At 44.9% G+C, this 26,626-nt stretch overlaps 1 protein-coding gene across 6 annotated transcripts in view; it reads left to right on the top strand.

The window, feature by feature from the left end:
* The window catches only part of ZFAND6 (zinc finger AN1-type containing 6), a 69,192-nt gene that overhangs the window by 27,046 nt on the left and 15,520 nt on the right, over positions 1-26,626 (top strand). For all 6 annotated transcript variants that reach the window (XM_077918883.1, XM_077918882.1, XM_077918878.1 and 3 more), the window contains exons 2-4: positions 19,077-19,247; positions 22,146-22,257; positions 23,324-23,430. In XM_077918883.1, coding sequence (XP_077775009.1) covers positions 19,094-19,247; positions 22,146-22,257; positions 23,324-23,430 — 373 coding nt within the window. In that variant the 5' untranslated portion in view covers positions 19,077-19,093. The remainder of the gene's footprint in view (positions 1-19,076; positions 19,248-22,145; positions 22,258-23,323; positions 23,431-26,626) is intronic.

Here is a 26,626-nt window from a genome sequence, read left to right as displayed (position 1 = left end):
CTAAGGGTCAGATGACTTATTATGGCAGGTCGTGGGACGGATTCCCAGTGCTGTGTTTTCTTTCTTTCTCCATGATACACATAACCTCACTTACCTGTGACATGATTGGGCGCTTCCGGATGTCCTTCTTTGCCAAAAAAATTGATTTTCAAATTTTTATTGTGCATTCATGATAATTTGTGCTCATAGTGGTATTGGGGACAGGTATATGCGATTCCCCCCTTTCAATCCTGTTTGCAGCTCCGAAAGTTTCAGGGTGTTCGTGCTGCTTTGTTTTCGGTCTGCGCCCATCCTGTAGCTCCCTGCTGAAATCCTGCAACTCTTTTTTATACCACAAATGTTCTGGACATGGTGGGAGGGTGGTTGTCCCACTTCAGTTGCACTGTAGTGCCAGAGTGCCCCTCCAGACTGCAATATTGTGTTAGCATTGGAGGGGCATTGCAGAGCAACTAATGAAGCAGAATTATCCGGTGTAAATCCAGCACGACTCTACTACTACAGTGTCAGTTTCTTGTTGCAGAATACAGTGTGGTGTAGTGGTTAAGAGCGGTAGTCTTGTAATCTGGTGAACCGGGTTCGCTCCCCCGCTCCTCCACATGCAGCTGCTGGGTGACCTTGGGCCAGTCACACTTCTCTGCAGTCTCTCAGCCCCACTCACCTCACAGAGTGTTTGTTGTGGGGGAGGAAGGGAAAGGAGAATGTTAGCCGCTTTGAGACTCCTTAAAGGGAGTGAAAGGCGGGATATCAAATCCAAACTCTTCTTCTTCTTCTTCTACTCCAGCAGAAGCCACTGCAAACCGTGGTGGCACCCACCCTGACTTTTCCCAATTCACAGCATTCGCCTTTGGGGGTGTATGTGGGGGGGGGGGGGAGAACAGGGAAACTCATAATGCAACATCATAGGCAAATGAACCATTAATTATAGGGGAGAAGGTGACATAAGGAGACATTTAGCAGCTACTCTGTGTCTTCTACAGGGTGTAATTTGGCACCATTGTAAAGTTTAAGAGGGGAAAACGTGTCAGTTGGCTGCACTAAAATCTCTCTCTCTCTTTCTCTCTGTCTCTTAAAAAAAGTTAAGAAATTACCATCTCTTGGGGTGGAGGAATCAGGCTTCAAGGAAGGCATTATATTCTGTATCACCTTCTATAAACTTACTAGGATATATATTCATTTCTCTTTTTTAGAGTTATCCGGTACTAGCAGCCTTGTATCCAGTGTTGCTCAGGATATCAAACAAACAAACATCAGTGCAGTTTTGAAAAGTTCAGTCCGCCATCTTGAGTCAAAATGGCAGCCAACTGTATCCAAACATAGACAAAAACCTGCTTCTAAATCTCAGGAAGCATCATGCAATATTTGGTTATGATATCTTAAGAGGTGTCCAAATGTCTAACAAACAGAGCAACAGTTTCCCGAAATATTTAGTAGATGGGTTTGGATAATTCATTGCCCTCCAGATGTTGTTGGACTCTGACTCCCAGCAGCCATAGTCAGCAATGGCCAATGCAAATTGTAAGAATATCTGGATACCTTGTTCCAGGAGGCCAATCATACAGTTTAAAAATTAGATGTCTGCTGGTTGACATGGACAAGTTTGTTACCAAAAGGGTAGCTTTATATGCTGCTAGCAGTGCAGAACATACGGATTACAGGGATAGTTCAGTTGGTATAACATGAGACTCTTCATCTCAGGGTTGTGGATTTAATTCCCACATTGGGCAAAATATTCCTTCATTACTGGGGGTTGGATTGGATGACCCTTGTGGTCCCTTCCAGCTTCCAATTCTATGATTCTACTTTTTTTAGGCCCAAAACAATGTAGGCTGCCATGCAGACTTGTTAACTTAAATGATACAGGGTATTTTTTATCATCTTAGGTTTTAACTATTTGTATTTCTGTTATTTTATGTTAATGTCCTCCTGGATTATCATCATCATTCTTTCACTTTACTTACAGTTTGTTTAGTGGTTTGCATTGTGATGGACATTGGCTATAAGCAATACAAATCTTGACTTTTTGTGACAGGTGAATGAAAAGCTGAGTTGGCGAAGATAGGTTTCTGTGGGTTTTTAAGGTACTTTGAAGTAAAGCTAGACTGCAGTGCTGAATTGCTTTCCTTGAGAGTAAGCCCAACACAGTGGGACTTCCAACTAAACATGCATGGGGCTGCAGAACACACACAAGCTTGATATATTGCCTCAGAGTCCTATTGCCAGCTAATGTCATGCAAATATTTGAAAGCACCTGCTTTCTTTGGCACACACACTTTTGGCTTCCTTTTGAGGAAAAGAGATACGATAATGACATATTCATAGGTTTTCCTCTGGAAAAAACCAACAACAACCTCCTTGACTCATTTTGGTACAACCCCCTCCCCATTGTGTGCTCACAACAGCCCTGTGAGGTAGGTCAGGGTGAGAATGGCTAGCTGTCCTAGAGTCCCTAAATGAGCTTCATGGTAAAGATTTGAATCCAGGTCTCCCTGGTCTTAGTCCAAGACTCTAGCTATTACGTCCCACTGCCTCTATAAACTTCTCTCTCTGTTGCGAAAATCCTGGTAATTTCACTATTGGGTGGATTAGAATCGAAAGGCTTATCACATGAAACTGAAGTGCTAAATTACACAAGGATTTTACCACCTAGGAGGCCAGCATATGAATCAACTGTAGGACATAATTTTGTTTCACAGCTTCAGGAATTCTGGCCCGTTCATGACCCCTTAAAGACAACAGGCCAGTTGACAGGTTTTATTGTGCCTCAGTGCTTGTTATATTGAAAAAACAACTTTTCTTTTTTTGGTATCGTTTCAGTACTGAAGCAAATCCTCTCCGCCTCTTTCATTATCTGACGTGGCGCTTTGCTTTTTCAGATGGTGACTAATTTAAAAGCTGCAGAGTCATGTGCAACTTTTGACCTATTTGTGGGTTGTGTCAGTCAGTGTTAGCAAGTTCTTGCAGGATGCCACTCATTCCCTGCTTAAGATTATTTTCCCCACCTACCCTCATCATTGACAAACCTCCCTCCATCTATCTTTGTCACACTGCTAAAGCTATGCATCCTGCAATTAAGAATTGATTGAACCCTGTTTATCAGATGATGCGTCTTGGAATAAAACTGCATTGCCTTACTTGCATTATTCATGCTTGGCATTTATAAAGTGCTTTGATCGCTCAGCAGCATTATCACATAAACGTTGATCAGTATGGGAATGTGCTTAGGTCAGTCTCCAGCTCCTGCAGAACTCTTTCTCCTTCTCACCCTGGAGATTGGTTAGATTCATCAATTTAAAACTTTCAGTCAACTAAAAAGATGTCCCAGATTAATTGGGCAACAATTTTTTAAAAAATACACTGAATAGATGTCCCAGACCCTCCAAGTGTCCCAATTTTCCAGAGACAGTCCCAGATTTACGGAAGTCATCCCAGGTGTCCCTGTTTTCAGCGGAGTAATGTTGGAGGGTAGGGAATTATCTGACCCCCGAGCCATCAGAAGGCAGCCCTGTATAGGGAAGTTTTAAAACATTAAATGTTTTATTTATTTTGTTTTTATATATGTTGAAAGCCACCCAGAGTGGCTGGGCCAACTCAGTCATATGGGTGGGGTATAAATAGTAAAATTATTATTATGGAATAGGATGCCACTATTTTCATCGGAAAAATGTTGGAGGGTATGGATCTCCCGGTACTTTGCCAGGGCATATATCTTAGGCCATAGGGTGCATTCACCTGCTAAAGCAAAGCAGCTTTAAGTCTGGATGGGAGACACATGGCAACCCCATGAACACTGCCTTGAGCATATGGCAGGAAAAGGACAATATGTAAATGTATGAAATGCTGATGATACAGCTCTTTACCCTGGCCGTTTGAGATATATATATTTTAGGGCCCACCCTATTCCTGTGATTGCAGTTTGTTTTAACTGCTTTTGAATGTTGTACTTCTAATTGACCCACCCTAGGACCTTAGCGTGAAGGGCGGGTAAACATTGCTAATGATAATAATAATGAGATTACGATATCTAGTTTATTCATTCATGATGCTGTCTTTGACCAACACTTTGTGTGTATTCTGCTATTTAGGCATTTCTTCAGTTGGATAACAATGACTCTGGAAAGCTAAGTGAATGATATGCCAAGATGTTCTCATAGTAATGACATCTTAGACTTGTGAATTGGTACTTGCCTTGTCACTTGCTTCAGGGATTCACATTACATCAGGCAGAAGGGTTTCAGTAAATGGGAGCAATAATGACTGGATTTCTCTTTCTTTCAGTATTAGCAGGAAATAACTAGTGTAGATTTCTGAAACTGTTGTGGACTAGTAACCTGAGAGTGCATGGCTCCACTTCTTCAGTAAGAATGGACCTGGTGTGTGTGTTTAAGTGCATCTCATTTTGGCAGACTGATTCCTTCCTTAAGTAGGAACGCTTGAGGAAATTAAACTAAACTCATCTGCATCTGCATCTGCATCTCCTGCACGAATTGTAATTTAGTTTGTGCAGATTGTAATTTAGTTATCCACTGGCTTTTGGGCTTCCTAAAACCGCCAACATGGTTCCTCATTTCAAAAATATATTAACATGCATTGATCAGAAATATTTATCTCGAGAGCAAATATGTTGAAAGGGGTATATTTAAATGTTGATTTGTGTGCTTTGTGTTTGGAAAATGTCAACACACTGACAGAGAAACATTGTTGTTGTTGTTCTTTTGAACTTATCATACAAACCCTGGTTGAAGACTGTGCTGCTTGGGGTTCAAACAGCTACTTCAGGCATGCTTATTATGTCTTGGGCACACTCAGTGGAATTATTGGCCCTCTAGATCAGTGTTTCCCAACCTTGGGCCTCCAGCTGTTTTTGAACTACAATTCCCATCATCCCTGACCACTGGTCTTGCTAGCTAGGGATGATGGGAGTTGTAGTCCAAAAACAGCTGGAGGCCCAAGGTTGGGAAACACTGCTCTAGATCAAGGTTTCCCAAACTTGGGTCACCAGCTGTTTTTGGACTACAAGTCCCATCATCCCTGACCCCTGCTCCTGCTAAGTAGGAATGATGGGAGTTGTAGTCCCCAAACATCTGGAGACCAAAGTTTGGGAAAGCCTGCTTTAAAGCCTGCTGTGCCACAAACTGCTTTTGTAAAACAAATTCCTAGGCTGCAAAAGTGGTTTGCCATGTGTTGTGATGAGGCTGGTCCAAATACATAAATAAATACAAACATTCATACACTGCCAAAGACTCCCTTCGACCTACAGAAGTAGCTGGGCTGTTCTTTGCCTGTCTTTCTCTTTCAAAATAGGGTGGTCAGAATCCATAGGGTGGTGATCTCCAAATGAAGAGTTGTGTAAACTCAGCTCAGTTCCCCATCTGTCTCTCAGCCAGCCTTCCCTTCTAAAAATAGCACCCCCTTTCTCCCTCCCTATTCTTAGACGGTGCATTAAGTTCAGAGTGTCAAAGCAGGAAGTAGCGGTCAAGTAGGGAAGCAGCCACGGGTACTTCCTTGGGGTTAAAAGTAAGATAGACGTCACGTGTTGGCTAGCGACTAATCTCGCCTTCCTGCAAAGCCAGTGATTCTTCTCTCCTTGCAATATTAATCGTCCTTGCTAACGCGTGCGCACACTCCTGTTCAATCCGTATTCATCCAGGCAGCTTGATTTTGTGACAAGATGACACAATAGGAAATTGGCATCCTGCCACATAGTGTGTATAAATCATTGTGCTCTTTCTTTGGTTGGAAAGAGGGTGTGAATGCAGTTGTCAGGAGTATCTGTCTTTCTTCCTGTATACGGATTCTTTCCACGGTTTGTTTCTTTTTTTCTAGTGTGCAGTTGGACACAGAATGTACAACTGGGAGGGAAATGTGCAGTTGGAAAGCTGATTATGTGCACTTGGAAAGGGGGGGTATAACTGGGCATACATCAGGTCTATGTGCTCATTAACCCCTTAAACAACAGGCAATGCCAGGGACAGCGTATACACATTATTTGGTAAAGTGCACTCAGTTTCCGTACTAAAACTGCCAAAATCATATTAAAACGCCTTCCTTTTTCAGCAGAACCACTTCTTCTTAATCTTCAAGCAGGCAACACTTTGTTGCATCCTTGCAACTAACTTTTAAAGTTAACCTTGGACCTGTCTTGCACCCCGTTCCTTCTTTGGCAGCCAAGTAGCTGGTCTGGGGCAATGTTAGAAACTCAGATATATACCGTATTTTTCTCTCTATTACACGCAGATTTTTTCTCCTAAAAAGGAAGGGGAAATGTCTGTGCGTGTTATGGAGCGAATGTGGGGGGGGGGTCCCTGGAGCCGATTAGGGGAGCGCAGGAACAAAAATCAGCAAAAATCAATCTTTCGTTGTGTCGGAGAGGGAAACCTGAAAAGAGGAAGTGGTTGCTTTCCTGCATTCTGCCTCAGGGTCTTACTGCCCACCCTCCTTTGTTTCGTTGCTGTGTTTGCTCAAACGGAACAAAGAGCAGGCAAATCCCCTCCCCTCCAGGCAAGCAGAGGGGAAAGCAGAGGTCTTTCCTTCTAATTCCTCTCCGTGCTCCTCGCAGGCAGCCAGAAAACATGCAGGAGGAGAGAGAAAGCTGGCTTCGGTTTGTGGAAACTTTTGCCTTTCTTTCCTCCCTCCCGTAAAATCTCTCTCCTGCTTTCTTAGCCAGCTGCTTCTCTGCACACCGCTCTCTTGTTCCTTCTGTGTTTTTCCTTCACTCCCCACTTAAAATGTAGTTACAAAGCATGGATCCACATGGATCCTCAGGATCTTTGCATTGGGCCACCCCAAATTCACCATCAGATCACATAGCAGCCTGCCCCCCTAAAATCACACACCCACTGTTGCCTGGGGCTGCAATGGTGCAAAAACGTGGTTAAAAAGCATGGATCCACATGGATCCTCAGGATCTTTGCATTGGGCCACCCCAAATTCACCATCAGATCACATAGCAGCCTGCCCCCCAAAAATCACACACCCACTGTTGCCTGGGGCTGCAATGGTGCAAAAACGTGGTTAAAAAGCATGGATCCACATGGATCCTCAGGATCTTTGCATTGGGCCACCCCAAATTCACCATCAGATCACATAGCAGCCTGCCCCCCAAAAATCACACACCCACTGTTGCCTGGGGCTGCAATGGTGCAAAAATGTGGTTAAAAAGCATGGATCCACATGGATCCTCAGGATCTTTGCATTGAGCTACCCCAAATTCACCATCAGATCACATGTCTGTGGCCACAGCATGAAGCACAAAAATGATACATCCACTGTTTCATTCAGAATTTTTTTCCTTGTTTTCCTCCTCTAAAAACGATGTGCGTGTTATGGTCAGGTGCGTGTTATAGAGCGAAAAATACGGTATATAAACTAGGCGCCAAATGGCTCCTTAAACCAAGGTTGCAGTCACCAAAATGGAATGCCTTGGGCAAGATGGCTCTACAGTCTTACTTTTCAAATGATGGACTGACTGTGATTGATTCTCAGTTGGCGAGTTCAGATGACAACCTTGAGCTAGGTTAAGAGCTTTAAGAAAGAAAAAAAGTCGCTTGATCCAGGTGTACATTGGCAAAATCCAACCTCTCTGTCTTAATGGTGACTCCTCCTGCTCAGGCTGCACAGAAAAAACAATATGGTTCCAGAAATTCATCTGATTGTGCAAATAAAATATAAGTGATAGAATTCTACAGGATGGGGTATTAGTGTGTGAAAACAGTCCCAATCCAATGATCCCCAGATGGTGGAAAGGCCAGGTGCCATCCTGGCACCTGGGCATCTTCACTTGGTTGCAAGTGGTTGAAAGCCAGCTGCAAAATGTGCCTGGTGCCTAAAGGTTAAGGTAAAGGGACCCCTGACCATTAGGTCCAGTCGTGGCCGACTCTGAGGTTGCTGCGCTCATCTCGCTTTATTGGCCGAGGGAGCCAGCGTACAGCTTCCGGGTCATGTGGCCAGCATGACTAAGCCACTTCTGGCGAACCAGAGCAGCGCATGGAAACAACATTTACCTTCCCGCCAGAGCGGTACCTATTTATCTACTTGCACTTTGACGTGCTTTCAAACTGCTAGGTTGGCAGGAGCAGGGACCGAGCAACGGGAGCTCACCCCGTTGTGGGTATTCGAACCGCCAACCTTCTGATTGGCAAGTCCTGGGCTCTGTGGTTTAACCCACAGCGCCACCCGTGTCTAGCACGTTTCAAACACTGTCTGGACTCCCATTCTGCCAGTGGTGGCATATTATAATAGGTGCAAAGATAGAAGTTTCCTGTTTCTGCAAGTAGTCGGGCCCTGCTTTTATTTTTTAGTACAACACTTGCACTTATGAGCCTCTTGATGTTGGATTATGGGGTTTGGCAGCAAACACGCAGCCAAGCACCTGCACAGTGTTTATGTAATTTGGCGACCCTGAAAATAATTTGACCTTGTCCTCAAAGGCACACTCTCAACACACTCAGTGCCCAGAATTTGATCAATGAAAACAGTTGTTGTCATTTGCTTTCCTGAAGGAGTGTTGCAGTCACCATTTTTTTATGTCCTTCCTTCTCCCCCAAACTCCGTGAGAGACAGGGAGAGAACTTCAGCTTGGTATGAGAGGCAGAGGAGATCCGGACAGCCACTACTAATATATTTTAATCCCCTTTGGGTTTGCTCAGTAAACTCCTCTGTTTCCTAGTCAGTTTTTTCAGATCGCCCAGGTGAGTCTGACATAAACCATATAGAAACCCTCTGGGAAAAGCTTTCATTTGTTGGCAACTTGATTCTGCAGACCATCCTTAGAAATAGGAATAATTAAGCGGCATGTCTTAAATAAAATAAATAAACCCTTCTGTTTGCAGAGCGCACTGAAGACAACTGCTAATCTGATTCTGGCTCTGCCTTGACTCCACTGAGTCACCTGGCTGAAGGTGCAGAGTTTATTCCTGTTTTGGTGCAGGCTTGGTTGTTTTTGAATTCACATTAGACCAAATATCATTTTTCTCATTCGAAAGTATTTTTTGGACCATGATCAGGCTATAGTTCAGAAAATCTGTTGAGATTTTAGCAGGCCTGGCAGTATCGGAATAGGCCCAGGCCACAAACTTGTATCTCATTGGCCTTCAGTTTCTCTAGAGGTCTGGTGTTAACTGGCCTACCTAGTTTGGTCTGTGGGGCCTGGCACCTGTCAGTCTGGGAGTCTCTTTAAGCTTGTGCTGCAGCTGCTATATATAAACTGAGAGGAGAAGGGCTGGAGTAGGAAAGATGAAGAACTGGCAAGTGGTTGTCTTCCTTCCTTCCTTCCTTCCTTCCTTCCTTCCTTCCTCTCTCTCTCTCTCTCTCTCTCTCTCTCTCTCTCTCTCTCTCTCCAAACTTCGGTTGTTGAATGTAATACGTCTCGGAAGCCCATTCAGTTTCCGAAATGTTTGACAACTGATGCACGGCTTCCAATTGGTTGCAAGAGCTTGCTGTGCTCAGCAGAAGCTGTGTTGGACGTTGGCTTCCGAAAAATGTTCAAAAGCTGGAGCATTTACTTCCGGGTTTTAGGCATTTGGGAGCTGAAACATTCCAAAATGGAGCTGTTTGGGAACTGAGGTTTGACACTGTGTGTGTGTATGTGTGATATACATATACATATACATATACACCCCTGATCTCACAAGCACCCAAGCAATAATACCATAAGCAAGGAGCAAAGCACACCTTGTGTTCATTTGGCTTTTTACACTTGTTAGTTTGGGATGTCCAACAGGGAATTTGTGCAACTGGAAAATCTCATTTAAAAAACCAAAACTTGTTTCTTTGATGTGAAATCCTAAATCTATAGTCCCCCCCCCCTCTTTTTGAAAGTGCTTTTTGCGAAACATCTGAGGCTTTGGTCTAAAAATAGTAAAACCTGCCATTTGCTGAGACAAATGTGGCAATGTCCCCCTTTTAAAGAAGAAAATGTTTTTCATATCCTCTGGGCAGAAATGTTTTTTCGTGCTTTGCTGTTTACGTGCATAGTTTGAACAAGCAGAAAGCAGAAGTATCAGAGCAACTTCAGACAAAGTGTTCTACCTGGGGATAGAGAACTCTGATAAAACATGCTCTGCGGGTAGGCAATTCCAGACCTGCTTCCTGACCTCTCCACGCAAAGGCAGAAGAACTGGGAAAGACATCTTCTGACCTGAGGCCAATGAAAGCTGCTGACAGTCAAAGATAGTACTAGGCTAGTGGATCAATGATCTGGCACGGGATAAGAGCGGGTTGTGTTGTGGAGTTTTGTTTCTTTTGCTGTAGAACTGAGTTGGCTGAAATTAATTTTCAAGGGCATTGACTTGGATTGAGCCAGAAATTTACTCTTGAATGGCCAGTGCTGAAATCATAGAGTGGAAATTAAATATTAACCGTGTTCCCTTTTGCTTCTGGATGCCCCAAACTGCATACCAACAAGCAGGCTACATCTTTGATCAGGGTGTACTAAAGGAAAGGGATTAGTGCCTTGGCTTACCATACGAAAGACAGACAGACACAAGGCAACCTTTTTTGTCCGGAGGTTAAACCTCGTGATATATCCCAATACAATGGTACGTCTGGTTGTGAACAGGATCCATTCCGGAGCCCTGTTCACAACCTGAGCAGAACGCAACCCGTGTCTGCGCGTGTTGCGATTCGCCGCTTCTGCGCATGCGCGTGATGTCATTTTGAGCGTCTGCGCGAGCAGCGAAACCCAGAAGTAACCCTTTCCGGTACTTCCGGGTCGCTACGGGACGCAACCTGAAAACGCTCAACCTGAAGCAAACACAACATGAGGTATGACTGTATATCACGGTTTCGGAAAGGTGGGAGGAAGAAGGTGCTTGCCCCCTGCCCTCGGCAGCCGGCCATGCAGACGATCAGCTCCATCGTGCGCAGCTTCTGCCGCTTCATGGTGCGGGCGGGCTGGACAGCCCCAGGCAGAGCGCATCAGCAAGGGCACCTCATGGCAACGCAAACACGGAGCCCTGGAACGCCACCAGCCTCCCTGGAGCTCTCATCTTGCAAGTGGCGGCTACCAGGAGCTACCCTCTGGAATGTCACGCAAGGCACAGGAGGCGGCTCTGTTCCACCTGGGTGCAGCTCAGCACCTGGCAGGAGGAGAAAGGGAGTGAGGAGGCAGCCACTTGCAGGACCAGAGAAAGAAGCAGAGGGGCTGGCTGGCTGGCTGGCTGGCTGGCTGGCTGGCAGGCAAGCCCTATTTGAGTCTTGGGCTCCCGAGGCTGGCGGCTGGGCTGAGGGTGAAGTTGGCGATCATTGGGCAGCCTTGCATAGCGCCTGAAAGCGAAATGCGCAATGCTGGCTGCGCCCAGGGGGAGCTGGAATTCGCGACACATTGCCTGCCCCAAAACTCTGAAATCGCTATCGCAATCTGAACTTCAGATCAGTTTTGGACGATGCATCGATACATGACTCCTCTCTACTCGTAGCACTAGAAGTCGGGGAGATCCAACAAAGATTCGGGACAGACAAATGAAAGTCATTATTCACACAGCTCTTGGTTTTAATTCTCTCCCACAAGCCGCAGTGATAGCCACCAGCCCAGGTGGCTGGGTTATTTTAAAGGATTAGACAAAGTCATGGAGGAGAAGCTCTCAGTAGCTGCTACCCCTGATGGTAATTTGCTTCTGAATACCATTTGCTGAAAACCGCAGAGGGAGAGGGTTCTCTTGCACCTGGGTCCTGCTTGCAGCCTTCCCATAGGCATCTGGTTGGCCACTGTGAAAAAAGGGATGCTGGACTGCATTGGCCAGGGGTCAGCAAACTTTTTCAGCAGGGGCCGGTCCACTGTCCCTCAGACCTTGTAGGGGGCCAGGCTATATTTTGGGGGGGGGGAATGAATTCCTATGCCCCACAGATAACCCAGAGATGCATTTTAAATAAAAGCACACATTCTACTCATGTAAAAACACACTGATTCACGGACTGTCCGCGGGCCAGATTTAGAAGGCGAATGGGCCGCATCCGGCCCCCGGGCCTTAGTTTGCCTACCCATGGCATTGGCCATTGGCCTGATCCAGCAAGCTCTTCTTATGTTCTTAAATGAGGCTTATTAGGGCAATATAAAAGAACCGAAACAGCTAGCCCTGCCCATATTTTATTCTTGGAGTTCGCTGAAAGATCAGCATATGAGAATGATTCCCTACAGTTGTTATATACTGCCTAGTCTGTGACACTAATCAGAATTATTCTCCAGTCAGAAGTTTTTTTAAAAAATTCCACGCTCATGAATGACTGTGGTCCGTTTTGTAAGAGATAATTTCTCATTTTCTCAAAGGAAGAAGCGTTGTCATTTGACGGCCATCTAAATAATTTTTTTGTTGGTCTGTTTCATTTAGTCTTTTCTGCCCTCACAGGCACGTTAAGACACTTTGGCGTAAAGTGGTACATTCAAATGGTGTGCTGTAAAATAAAAGCTGGTGTCACTGCACTTCTTTATAAATCATGTTCAGAGTGGCATATTTCTGATAATTACTGTGATAGGACTTGCGGACCCACACAGTAGGATACTGTGAAAGCTTTTTTCGTAGGAAGGGGTGACTTTTCTCCTCCTCCCCACTTGCTGCTTGTCAGGAATATTTCGTGTAAACGAAGTTTTTCCTGCTCTTTGCGTCTTCTTCTCCCTGAGATTAACCAGAGTTATTGGCGTGTTCCACTTTATAGCCCATTATAATCTTTGATCCTCAAGCCGGTGTTCCACTAATCCGTATCACAGCTGCACTCAGCCTTTCTTGTAAGTAGTAATTACTGTTTCCGTGTAACTTAGCTATTCACGCCGTACTATAGACTCAAAGGCCTGCTCTGAAGATGAAACTTCCTAAAATTATTGATTGAATTTGTTTCCCATTCTTCCTCCCAAAGGAGTCCAAGGCAGCAAATGTATATACAGTTTTAAAACAAAACCAAAATGCTCTAAAAACACCTGAAAGCAGTTGCAATTAAAAACAGACTTCCAGCAAATGATTTCAAGATTCCCAGGAATCGTAGTCTTCAACCACCAAATGTCTATTTTTCTTTTTCTTTTTTAAAACAAATCGCATGTCTCAGGGCGATAAAATCACAATATAAAAACACAGAATGTAAACAATAATGTTTTCAAATTCCTCCTGAAAGTTAATAATGATGGAGACAGGCACACCTCACTAGGGAAGGCATTCCACAACCATGGGACCACCAATGAAAAGGCCCTGTTGTGGGGGAGTTCCAACCAGGCAGCTCTGGTGGCCCCACATCACAGAATTGTAGAGTTGGGAGGGACTGCGAGGATCATCTAGTCCAATCCCCTGCAATGCAGGAATCTTTCACCCATAGTTGGGCTCAAACCAACAACCCTGAGACTGAGAGTCTCATGTTCTACCAACTGAGCTGTCCCAGGCCTCACCTGCTGATCATAGAGGCCATGACAGTTGGCATAGAAGAAGCTACCGTATTTTTCTCTCTATTACACGCAGATTTTTTCTCCTAAAAAGGAAGGGGAAATGTCTGTGCGTGTTATGGAGCGAATGTGGGGGGGTCCCTGGAGCCGATTAGGGGAGCGCAGGAACAATTATCAGCAAAAATCAATCGTGCGTTGTGTCCGAGAGGGAAACCTGAAAAGAGGAAGTGGTTGCTTTCCTGCATTCTGCCTCAGGGTCTTACTGCCCACCCTCCTCTGTTTCGTTGCTGTGTTTGCTCAAACGGAACAAAGAGCAGGCAAATCCCCTCCCCTCCAGGCAAGCAGAGGGGAAAGCAGAGGTCTTTCCTTCTAATTCCTCTCCGTGCTCCTCGCAGGCAGCCAGAAAACATGCAGGAGGAGAGAGAAAGCTGGCTTCGGTTTGTGGAAACTTTTGCCTTTCTTTCTTCCCTCCCGTAAAATCCCTCTCCTGCTTTCTTAGCCAGCTGCTTCTCTGCACACCGCTCTCTTGTCCCTTCTGTGTTTTTCCTTCACTCCCCACTTAAAATGTAGTTACAAAGCATGGATCCACATGGATCCTCAGGATCTTTGCATTGGGCCACCCCAAATTCACCATCAGATCACATAGCAGCCTGCCCCCCTAAAATCACACACCCACTGTTGCCTGGGGCTGCAATGGTCCAAAAATGTGGTTAAAAAGCATGGATCCACATGGATCCTCAGGATCTTTGCATTGGGCCACCCCAAATTCACCATCAGATCACATAGCAGCCTGCCCCCCAAAAATCACCCACCCACTGTTGCCTGGGGCTGCAATGGTGCAAAAATGTGGTTAAAAAGCATGGATCCACATGGATCCTCAGGATCTTTGCATTGGGCCACCCCAAATTCACCATCAGATCACATAGCAGCCTGCCCCCCAAAAATCACACACCCACTGTTGCCTGGGGCTGCAATGGTGCAAAAACGTGGTTAAAAAGCATGGATCCACATGGATCCTCAGGATCTTTGCATTGGGCCACCCCAAATTCACCATCAGATCACATAGCAGCCTGCCCCCCAAAAATCACACACCCACTGTTGCCTGGGGCTGCAATGGTGCAAAAACGTGGTTAAAAAGCATGGATCCACATGGATCCTCAGGATCTTTGCATTGGGCCACCCCAAATTCACCATCAGATCACATAGCAGCCTGCCCCCCAAAAATCACACACCCACTGTTGCCTGGGGCTGCAATGGTGCAAAAATGTGGTTAAAAAGCATGGATCCACATGGATCCTCAGGATCTTTGCATTGAGCTACCCCAAATTCACCATCAGATCACATGTCTGTGGCCACAGCATGAAGCACAAAAATGATACATCCACTGTTTCATTCAGAATTTTTTTCCTTGTTTTCCTCCTCTAAAAACGATGTGCGTGTTATGGTCAGGTGCGTGTTATAGAGCGAAAAATACGGTACTCTCTTAGATACTTGGGTCCCAAGCCATTTGCGGCTTTATATTCTAGGATTAGCACGTTCCATGTGGCCTGGTAAGACATTGGTTGAAGGCATTTCAAATGTTCTTGCAATCCGCCTCCCCGAGGGTGGTGCAAATAGAGCAAAGATGGAACTCTGGTTTCTCCTGTTAGGAGTTTAGACGAACACAACCCAAATACTATCAACTCTTCAGCTCTTCGCCTCCCGCTCTCTTCCTGGCCTAAGTTCCTGCCTTGGATACCTGTTTCAATTTCATAAGTTTGTGCCCATGTAGTGTTGCATATTTGCATTTAGTAAATCTTGATTTGGGGGAGGTGGCGGTTGAAAATGATGTAACGTTTTGGTGGCCATACTTATAAATATTGTGTTCTATCCAACTAAGTCCTACTCGCAGAGGACGCACTGAAATGAATGAACCTAAGTTAGTCATATTCATTAACTTCAATATGAGCACGCTTGATTGGAGCCAAATCCTTCCTCATCAAAGCTCGGCACGTAAACATTGGTTATCTTGCAGCCAACATGGTGCCCTCCAGGAGTTACTGGACTACAAATCCCACCACCCATGACCACTGGCCGTACTGGCTGGGGCTGATGGGAGTTGGAGTGCAACAACATTATGCTGGCTCAGGATATACCTGTTGACTTCTGCTCTTGCTTCCTTGTGTTTGCAGTATTAGCAGACTGCCATTGGGTATTTCTTTCTGCAATTAGCACCTTTCTCTCATAGCTGTGTTTGATGGGTACCCTTGTTTTCTTGATCAAAATTATTTGAAAGTTGCAGTCTTTCTGAGCCAGTCTTGCTTAGGAGTTGATTGGGGCCATAGCGGCCACTGAAGACACCACACAGGTTGGGGTACAGCATGTGCCTGAATAGCTCAGTTGGTTAGAGCATGGTGCTGATAACGCCAAGGTTGCAGGTTTGATCCTGTATGGGACAGCTGCATATTCCTACATTGCAGTGGGTTGGGTTAGATGGTTTTCAGAGTCCCTTCCAACTCTGATTTTATGATTTCTCTGTTTACGCTGTAACAAACAGTTGGTTAAGCTGTGACTCAAGATCCTGATTCCTCCTCACTCACCCCAGTTGAAATTGGCTCTTTGTATAGGAGGATTAAAAGCCTGAGATTTGGGGGCTAATCCTACTAAATGCAGCTGTCTCTGATCCTATTAATTGGCTTCTGTAGCCTGGGAATGCTAACAGGTATGCAAGGTTTCGAGGCTGGAGTAGTAATATTAAATAACAACTCCTGGCTTTGCTTTCTTGCATCCTCATGCTCCACAGTCATCAGCAATTGTTCAGCTGTTGTTTCTTGGTAGTGTTAAGCTGAATGAGATCACTTGTGCCTTGGTAGGTTTATTGAATCACACACTCTCTCGCCTCTAGCCCTGTTGGAGGTGATCATTCATTGCCCTCACCGCTTAAAACCCACTTGATGCTCTTCCAGATGTTGTTGGACTACAACTTCCATCATCTGTTGGCTGGGGCTGATGGGAATTGTAGTCTTGAAACATCTGGAGGGCAGCAGAGAAGACAGCTCAAGACCATGTGATGCCTTCAAACCCTTCACTTGCTGCTGCCTTGCCTTCTTAATTTTTAAAGCTCATCACAGCCCAGCCCTCACAGCTCAGTATTTATTCATCCACAGTCTGTGCTCTTCAGACTCATCTGCCTTTATTGGACTAGACGGGTCTCTGGTAGGGCGGTTCCTATGACGGGGTGGGTGATTGAGGAGAAGGCTGTCAATGACTACAACTCATGACGGCTGAGATTATCTCCACTGTTGGAGACATTGAGTCTCTGAATGATAGTTGCGCAGGGTCACAAGTGGAAGGGGGTGTCGTTGCATCAGGTTGGCCACTGTGTGAACTTGGGTGCTGGACTAGAGGGACCTTTGACATGAATCCAGCAAGGCTCGTCTTAGGTTCTTACCTTTCCCCTTGTTTCTCCATATGCCTCCTCACCTCTTCAAAGTCTGTTCTTCCATAAAGCCTCGCCTTACCCAAAAGTCTTAATCACCACCTGAAACAAAAGCTGACACCTCCCAACCTCTCCAGGCACCACTAGCAGATCTAGATTGTACACTCTTTGGCACAGCACCCTGTTACTACTTCTACAAAGCGGCCCTGTATGTCAAAGGGCTACATTAAAACTGGTATGAAGTTCTTTGTATTGTTAATAGAGCATTTTCCACCTGCATTGTTGATTTCAGGGCCAAACTAGGCTGTGTCTACATCTCTGTCCCACTTGTCCTCCGAGGAGCGTAAAGGGAGCATACATGGCTCTTCCCCCAACCCCCATGGAAAAGCAATCTTTGAGGAGACAAATAGCAGGAAGAGAAAGGGTTAAACATCCTTCTCACCCCTCCCTCCGCAGCTGCTTTTTGTCAGGGGTCAGGAAGGGAACCCAGTACACTTAACTGATAAACTTGCTGCATAATGTCCCGTTCTGCTCTCACTAAGGTGGTGAAACCTTGTTCTGTTTCTTGATCGGCTTTTAAGTTCATCTTAATTTTTTTTTCATTTTAAAAAAGTTCCCTCAAGACAGAAACCTTCTAACATCTTGGGTTTTTTTTCCTGATTCTTGAGGAACTCAGGTTTATTTACATCTTCAATATTTTGAAAGTGTTGACAGTGTGCAGAATGCTTTTTCAAGAGTCCTTATCCTAGATGCTGTCTCCTGCCTTCATCCTCTAGCTACAAAATTGGGGAGCTGGCTCAGCTAGAACTGGATCCGGTTTTTCTTGTTCTTCTTCAGAGGTTTACTCATCCTCCTATACTACTTCCTGTTTTTGTCTATTTGACAGTGTTGGTTTCCCCCCCTCCCCCAACCTTCCTACACTGCCACTCATGATTTTAATAAAAGCACTCAAATCAAACTTTCGGATTTCAGGGAATTGTTTCTGCATGCACTGAGCTGCCATGGATTTTCCTCCTGGCACCTCTGTTCTGGTATATGTTCTAGTCCAAGGGAAGAGGACTTGAGTGTTAAACCACTCTGAGAATTAGAACCTGCACCATATTTGTTAACAGCTGTAATAATATTAATGACTGAAAATTGTAAAGTTTCATTACTCACTTCTCAGAAAGATTGGCTTAATAAAGTTTGGGATTTGGCTATAACGTCAAAAAACAAATTATCTAAGTATAAGAATTCCAAGTGATATGGAAGTCTATGGGAAAACTGGTTGCCCCTCATACAAGAAAATAATTGCCTCCCGCAATGCAAATTCAAGTAGGCTTTGAGTTTTGTTTCATTTTTGTTAATGGTAATTTTATGTTAAGGAATATTTCCTTGTAGAGTATTATTTCTGAAGTATTTTTCTCTGGAGCAGTTTTCCTTATAATTGTTAAGAATTGTGAAATGATTAGGTAAAAATTGTGAAATGATTAGGTAAAAATGTAAAAATACAGATTCCAGCTACAAAAGCTGAGGCGGCCAGAGACCATCTTGGCTTTAAGACCTGGAAGACCTGCCCCCTGCCTTGCTGGCTTTTCCCCTCCTGGCCTAGAAAGGCAGGGCCCTGACTGAGTCCAACTGCAAAAGCCGAACAGACGCTTAAACTGCAGTATTGTTTAGTGGGGTGCTGTTGGGGTTTTTTGTTGTTGCTGCTGCTGTTGATTTATTTTTTTTGTATCTTTCTTTTCAGCTCTTATTTTGATTTATGTGGCAATTGTTCAGTTTTGTCTATTTTTATATTTATTGTTTATAGCTTTTGCAATTATGTATCCCCTCCGTAAGCTGCTTTGACCATGGTTTTAACTGTGGAAAGGGGGCCGTACAAATAAAATGATTGCGATGATGATGAGAGGCACTACAGTGGCTAGCCCTGGTCAAAGAACAAGCTCTTAGCTACAGCTCATAGTTTGTCCAGAGTAAGATATGTCACAATATTGCAATTATACCATACTCTGCATTGCTATTGTAAGCCAGCTTGAATAAAAATGTCTTGCACCACCAGTGAAAGATGCATAAGCTGCAGCTTTGGCAAGTCTCCAGAGAAGAGAATTTCAATGGAGAGGGGCAGCCACTGACCACCTCTTTCTGCAAACTTCTTATTACTCAGTGTATAGATCCCGATGGTATACTTGAACTTAAAGGTCATGCTGGTCTCAGGTTGGTAGGGGCTTTATGATGTCTTTGTGGAATGTCTCGAATGCAAAAAACTTAAGGGCGGGTCTGAACTCCTTGACTAACCCGACTCTCTTGTTTTCCCAGGTCACTAGAAAAAGAGTATGGCTCAAGAAACCAACCATAGCCAAGTGCCTATGCTTTGTTCTACTGGGTGCGGATTTTACGGAAACCCTCGTACGAATGGCATGTGTTCGGTATGCTATAAAGAACATCTTCAACGGCAGAATGGTAGTAATGGTAGAATTAGCCCACCAGGTAAGTTCAGATCTCCAAAATGTGCCGGGGTTGACTTCTAGATGCACAAGCCCATGTGGCTGCGGTAGGGAACCTCCAGTTTGCTGGTCAGTTTGGTCCATAAAGCCATCTCCCCCCGCCACTCCCCCAAACCAATCAGCTGACGTCACTGGGTGACATCAGGCTATGGGCAGGTTGTGGGGTTCACTCCTGCCAGGTGCTGCAGGTAGCATAGGGGAACTTTAGCCCCATGGTGGCGTTTCTGTGCGCTCTGGCTTTCATCACAGTGTTCTGATGCGCCAGAAGCTGTTTAGGCATGCTGGCAAAATACAGTGGTGCCTCGCAAGACGAAATTAATTTGTTCCGCGAGTTTTGTCGTCTTGCAATTTTTTTCGTCTTGCGAAGCACGGTGTCGGGAAAGTTTTGGAAAAGCTTCAAAAATCACCAAAATCTTCAAAAACCTCAAAAAAGGCTACCACACCACGTTCTATGAGTTGCTCCTCGAAGTCAAGTCGCAACTGTATTAACGGTGTTAAGAAAAAGGAAACAAACTTGCAAGACGTTTCCGTCTTGCGAAGCAAGCCCATAGGGAAAATCGTCTTGCGAAGCAGCTCAAAAAACCCTTTCGTCTAGCGAGTTTTTTGTCTTGCAAGGCATTCGTCTTGCGAGGTACCACTGTAATGATGATGATGATGATGATGATGATGATGATGATGATGATAAAATAAATTTATTTATTATTTTGTATCCCGCCCATGTGGCTGGGTTTCCCCAGTTACTCTGGGCAGCTCCTAACAGAATTAAAAGCACAATAAAACATGAAACATTAAAAACTTCCCTAAACAGGACTGCTTTCAGATGTCTTTTTAAAGTCAGGTAGTTTATTGCCTTGACATCTGCTGGGAGGGCGTTCCACAGGGCAGGCGCCACTACCAAGAAGGCCCTCTGCCTGGTTCCCTGTCATGGCAAAATAATGGGGGTGGAGGCACTGTCTGTGGACAAACGCCGGCTCCCTCAACCTGAAAGCGTGATGAGCGCTGCAACCCCATAGTCGCCTTTGACTGGACTTAATCGTCCAGGGGTCCTTTCAGGATACAAGTGCATGGGTCAGATAATTGACAGGTGGGTGATCCCTACCGACTTGTCAGAGTTGGCCTGCAGGGTGGCGGCAAGATAAAAATCTGGCCCACCAAGGCCCAAAAGATTCCGCACTCCTGCAAAGATCTCGTGACCTGTCCAAGACAGCTGGGATTTTTGCTTGGCCTGTGTATGTCGAATGGGCCATGCTAAGCAGACTGCCTTCCTTTGTCTTGCAGCAGGCAGTTGCTAGTTGTAGAACAAGAGAGAGAAAGAGAGAAGGAAAAGAAGAACTGTGACTAATTGTGTGTGGCCTGTAGTATCACCAAACAGATTATGATTCAGCTTCAAACGGAACATTAGGCCTACGCAGTTTTAACAGGTTTTTTTTGTCAGTATAGTCTAAGGGTCATTCTTGCAGCTCGTATTTTACTTGTGGTAAAGTATTGCAAGCTTAGTCTTCCTGACACTGCCATAAATAGCTGTAGAGCAGGAGCGGGGAGAAGTGTTCAGCCTGAGGGCCGCTTTCCCTTCTGTGCAGTCTTCCAGGGGCCACATGCCAATAGTGGGCAGAGTCAGAGGCAAAAGTGACCTGAGTGTGAATCTTACCTTTGTACAGCAGGCTCATAGGAACCAACTCCTAGGGGCCAAGGTCTCTTCAGCCCCTAAAAAAATATATTTGAGGGGGCCAGCCAGTCGTCCCCCCCCCCCAGTTGATGGTCATTGCCATTCAGCTGGTGTGCATGTACTGCGTCTTGGCGATCGATTATGTGGGCTTACCTGCTCCCCCAATATTTTATTCAAGTTGGCACCCTGTCCTCCATCCAGGCCAACTGCATTATTAGAGTTTAAGTGCACATTCCAGACTGGCAGGAAGGCTGCAAGGTGGGGCTGGTGAGAGAGGTCTTGAGGGCCAGGTACAGAGGTCTAAGGGGCCGCATTTGGCCTCTGGTTCCAAAGTTCCCCATCCCTGCCATATCGAGGGACAGGTTTGTTTGTGAGCCAAAACCGGCCAGTGTAGGAAGGGATAGCTATGTTGAGGAGAGAGGAAAAAACAGGTGACCTGGAAACAGCTGCTGCCAAATTAAAACGGCAACACGCGACTTGCAGAACCTCCCATTACACTGTTGACCTTCCTGCCAAATCGCATGTTGCACATCATTTAAGATAGTGCAACTTTTCCAGGAAGCGACCATGAATACTTTCTTAACTTAGGCCACATCCAGACCACCTGTTTAAAGCTCTATGATTCGTTAGCGCAAAGCCTTGTGAGAATTACTTAAAACAGCAACCCTAAAAGTATGGCCTTATCTGCACTATTCACTTAAAGCAGTATCGTAAAGCCAATCCTCCATGAATTTGTCTGATCCTCTTTTAAAACCGTCCAAGCTGTTGGCCATCACTGCAGTAAATTCCGTTGTTTAGCTATGTGTAGTGTGGATTGATTATCGTCCCCCGAAGAGGTATTCTTTGTGTTTTTAAAATATCAAATTTTATCTTACTTGAATTTTAAAAACAAACCAACCTGCACATTAAATTCAAAGGCACAATTGCCATCTCTTATAGTTGGGCATATATAATTGAATTGTAGTCCAACCCCTGTAATGCAGGAATATGCAGCTGTCCCATAGGGGGATCGAACCTGCAACGTTGGCATTATCGGCACCCTGCTCTAAGCAACTGAGGTGTGGTTAATAACTTAGGTGTAGATATCATTCTGTCCTGAAATCATTACAGCCTAAAGTCTCCCCCAGCCCTAAGATTGCAACATCAAGCCTATGGTGACCAGTTGTCTTCTAGCGTGGCCAATTGCTGTCTTAACACGAGTGCCTCTTCTTTCAGCAACTTCTGTTAGTAGCCTAACTGAGTCTTTACCAGTTCAATGCACTGAAGGCAGCATCCAGGAAACTTCATCAACACTAGATTCAACACCTGTACCACCTATGCAGCCAAGGTAAACGTTGCCATCCTGTGTTTGTGTGTGTCAAAGGCCTATGTGGAATTGTTACCATAATGTTAATTGCGGCATTTTCTATTTTGGGGACAGAATAGTAACTGCATGAATGAGAGCATTCTCCCTTTTTTGGATTGGGAGTGCTGCACTATAGCTGTCTGTGATAGTTTCGTTAATGTATCTGGGGACAGAGCAGGAGCCCGTCTTTCTACTCCCTATAATAGCAAAACTCAGGTGCTGAGTGCTGATAGTTACTTAGACGGAACAGGAAAATGTGAGGGAGGCATTGCCATACTCAGGTGTGCTTTGAGGTTTGTAAAAGTACCCAGATTTGCTGGGGTGCTCCCCAAAGATGGCCCCATACAGATGTTGACTGGGGAAGATCTCAGCTTAAAACTTGTTGGAATGGGCAATGGCACAGCAAAATCTGCACCTCAAAGTATGACCTAAATGCTTGTAAGGTAAGCATTTGCACTTTGAATTGGAAGCACACCAGTGAATCTGCTTTGGTACTGGCAGCTCTGGTCCCAGTGCCTGTCCCCAGTTTCTGAACAGTCTTTCAAAGACAGTTATATTATTTTCAGAGCTCTGTGCTAAATATACAAGATAAACACAATGGAGGCTAGTCCATGGGGATAAATGTGACACTGCCCTCATCCACCCATCAGCTGACCATCTTCTTAAATTACAACTAGTCCAATGGATGGCAGCACTTGTCTTTGGACAAATACTTTGCTTCTGATGATTTTATTCGTTCTGTAATTTTGTTTCTGCCCTGCCTTTCCTTCGAGGAGCTTAAGACGACGACCGTGGCTCCCTTTCCCTGTTTATCCTCACGCCAGTCTTGTGAGGTAGGCTCGGCAGAGAGAGAGAGAGGAACTGACTCCAGGTCACTTAGCAAGCATCATGGCCCAGTAGCGTCTCGAACCCTGGTGTCTATAATATCAAGTTGCCTTTATAAGCAGTTGAAACAGTTGCCTTCCATAAGCAAATATTTCATGTGCTAGTTATGGCAAAGCCTGTACCACTTTCTAAAGAAATTCTCTCCCTGCCACCCCGCTTCTAGCCCTGTGTCAAGCCCATCATCACTCTTAGCAGAATCTGTAGCAACATGTGAAGTGGAAAGTACAGACATAGTGGACAAGGCAGGACCTGAAAGAGAAGATGTCCAAGGTTAGTATATGAACTAGTTGGATGCCTTCACTGTCTTTGTTTATGCTTTTTTGGAATGCCTTGAAACACGAAGAGAAAACATACATTGTTGTCCTACTTGATCTACTGCTGGTTATCAATAACTCCGCAATGCCAATTGTCAAAAACTGCAGAGGCCAGAACTGAAAAGAAGAGACTTGAATTGTACACTGGCATTTCCCAGTGAGCTTGCTGACAATTGCATCTCCTTAAGAGTGGAGAGAATCTGTAAGCACTTAATAATTTGTCACAGAAGGTATAAAGCAACATGAATGTGCCAGGATTTCTCACCTTCCCCACCCCCCCCCCAAAAAAAATTACTACTGTTTAAGCATTTTGGAAAGAGGTAAATAGTTGGGTGAGCAGCTCTGCATGACCAGAAATTTAATCTTACTGGTTTCAGACTCCAGTAAATCCCATCTTTTATCTACCAGCCCCTTTTGATTCCAAAGCTTGAGTGTGTTTGTTTATCTTGTGATATTCAGTCATATACTGAATATCCAGATTAATGCCATGGACATGAATGTTTCAGCCATCCAGTTTATTTCAAGAGAATCCAAACTTTGCTTACCTCGCTTAATTTGAATCCACCCTGTGGCTTTGCAAAGAAATCACCTATACGTGTAAAGCTGAATTTCACTGCAACAAGCCTAACAGACTTTAAAGTTTCTTGTCAGTTGTGTGGCAAGTAATGCAATTATGCAAAAGTACCTGTGTTAGTCTTTTGCTGAAAGAGAGTCCTGGGACTTATTATGACATGAGCTTATGCAGGAAAAAAATTAAAATCTTGCCACAATAGATTTTTTTAAAGTCAGCATGGTAACATATAACTCCTTTGCATGTAGGTTTTTTAAAGTGACATTCAAGGAGATTCCCCTTTAAAATTGCTATATGTATTGTTCGTGGAACTGAGCTTTCCTTGACAGATGTTGGGGCATCCTTGTGCCCTTTGGGCACAGATAACAGTGGAGAGTCTGGGCCCCCAAAACCTGCCTTTGAGCATTCCAGATGTGCTTCTAAAAACAGATCGTGCTCAATTTCATCTTTTAGGGGGGTTTTTGCACAGTGACTCTAAACCATGTCATCAATACAGTTAACAATGTGATCCTTCCTACTCAGAAGTGAGTCTCACTGTGTTCAGGGAGACTTACCCCCACGTGAAGCGTGCCTAAGATTATTTGAGTGTTCCTGAAATTCAGAGACACAAGCAGCAGTGCTCTTTCTCACACACATTCTGGGAAGATGCAGTGAAATGACATAAGCACAGCATTACTCAGCTCATGCACCCATCTCTGTGTACTCATTTCTGCCATGGGGGTAGCCGTTGCAGATGGCTTGCAAGTTAAGCTGGATCTCGGTCACACACTTGACAGCTAGGGCCTTGAGATAAGAAAAGGGGTATTAGACGAGTGCCGTGTGTACTAGAGTAAGCGAAAGCTTTATCTGTATTTTTCTTTGGTCCACTCCCAGTATAACATAGCAGGGTTTCTTCCTTTCTTAAGAGAAGCCCTTGTGGGCTCCCCCTTGTGCTCATTGGGCTACTGATCACATCTTCTGCCTTTGGTGGGGGTTTTTTGGTTTGTTTCGTTGTCCTTCTTTTAGCTAAGCAATACCTGCCCTTTTGGTTCTGTGGTCTGGGCTCTGATTTGCTGCATATTCAAAACAGAGCACTGGTGTGGGGTTTTAAAAGAAAACACTACACTGAGGTCAGAGGAAGGGGCCTTCTACCAGGTCTAATAATTTGTCCCCAAGAGCCTGCCATTGTCTGTTCTGACTGGCAGTGACTCCAGGATCCCAGGCAGGGATTTTCTCATTTTTGACTGAAGAGTCCATGGATTGAACTTGGGAGCTTCTTGATGCAAAGCATGTACTCCACTACTGAGCAGTGGTCTCTTGCCTGTATAGAAATGTGGCCGCTCACTGGCTTGAGCCACTTCTGGGTGGGCAGGGGGAAGAGCCTTAGCTGCAGCTGAGCTTTCTTCCTTGCTAAAACCAGCTGTGTTTGTCTCTGTGAACGTGGCATAACCCCCTTTTCTGTTTGGAGCCATCTAATTCTTAGGGTGTTGTATTGTGTGATACCACATCTGTAAAAGAGATGTGAACTGGGTCTCCTAGCCATAGAACGGACGGTGCACTGTGAGCATGACCACTGAGCAAGGGTGATGGAAGTTGTAGTCTGACTACATCTAGAAAGCACCACATTGAGCAATGCTGCTCTAGACCCTCTCATGTGTGCTTCCCAGTTTCTTGCGGAGTGAAGGTGGGATGTAAACCCTGATGTGAATTATAAATGAAGGGGGCACAAAGCCTAAACAGAATGGAACAAAGTTGCCAAAATGCAGTGCTATATTCTTTGTTTATATCAGGGGTCGGCAAGGTTTTTCTTGCCTGGGCCAGATTGGTCCCGCAGAGATCCCTCCGTGGGTTGGATCGCATGCACAGCTGCGATTTTCAGCATCTGTGCATGCACAGACGTGATTTCCAGCGCCGCGGAAGCAAGTCCCTGCGCTGCGCTGTGCCGGTATAGCGCAGCGTGCAAGCGGGCTCCTCGTTTCGGGGGTGGCTCGTGGGCCGGTCAAACAACCTCCGCGGGCCACTTCCGGTCCATTGGCCTTAGGTTGCTGACCCCTGGTTATATGTTAATCCAAGTCATGACTAGTCAAGTCTCTGTTGGTGAACAGAGAAACCATAAAATGGACTGTATCTCAAGATAAATAGATGATTTGAAGATGTAATGCGATTCCAAGACATCTGCTGAACCCTTTAGTTGGTGGAAAGCTCGCCTGTATGAAATTTTGGTATGCCAGGAGTTCTCTCCACAATCCACGAAAGGACACTACAGGGTATGAATCTATGCTTTCCCATTAGAATATATTCCCCCAGTGGCTGGTTTCTCCTATTATATTTTAAAGATACAACTCATGCGTAGCATCAAGAACTGAAAGTACTGTTAATGTGTTTTACTTGGGGAGCAAATGCTCACATGAGTTGGAGTCGTATATTTGAGCAACTCTTTTACGAAGTAGAAAAGAGAGGTATAAGTTTTTAAAATATAAATATATATTCAAATTTATTTGCCTGTAATGCTTGGATATATCTGTGGATCTAAAGCTACATAGTTTGGTGCAGTGAAATGTGGATTGTGGGAGTCTGTGTAAAATTCAATATGTGGGAAATA

Source organism: Podarcis muralis, chromosome 14, assembly GCF_964188315.1.
Source record: "Podarcis muralis chromosome 14, rPodMur119.hap1.1, whole genome shotgun sequence".
Lineage (NCBI taxonomy): Eukaryota > Metazoa > Chordata > Lepidosauria > Squamata > Lacertidae > Podarcis > Podarcis muralis.
The sequence above is the reverse complement of the archived record's forward strand: the minus strand, read 5'-3'. Positions and strand labels throughout refer to the sequence as shown.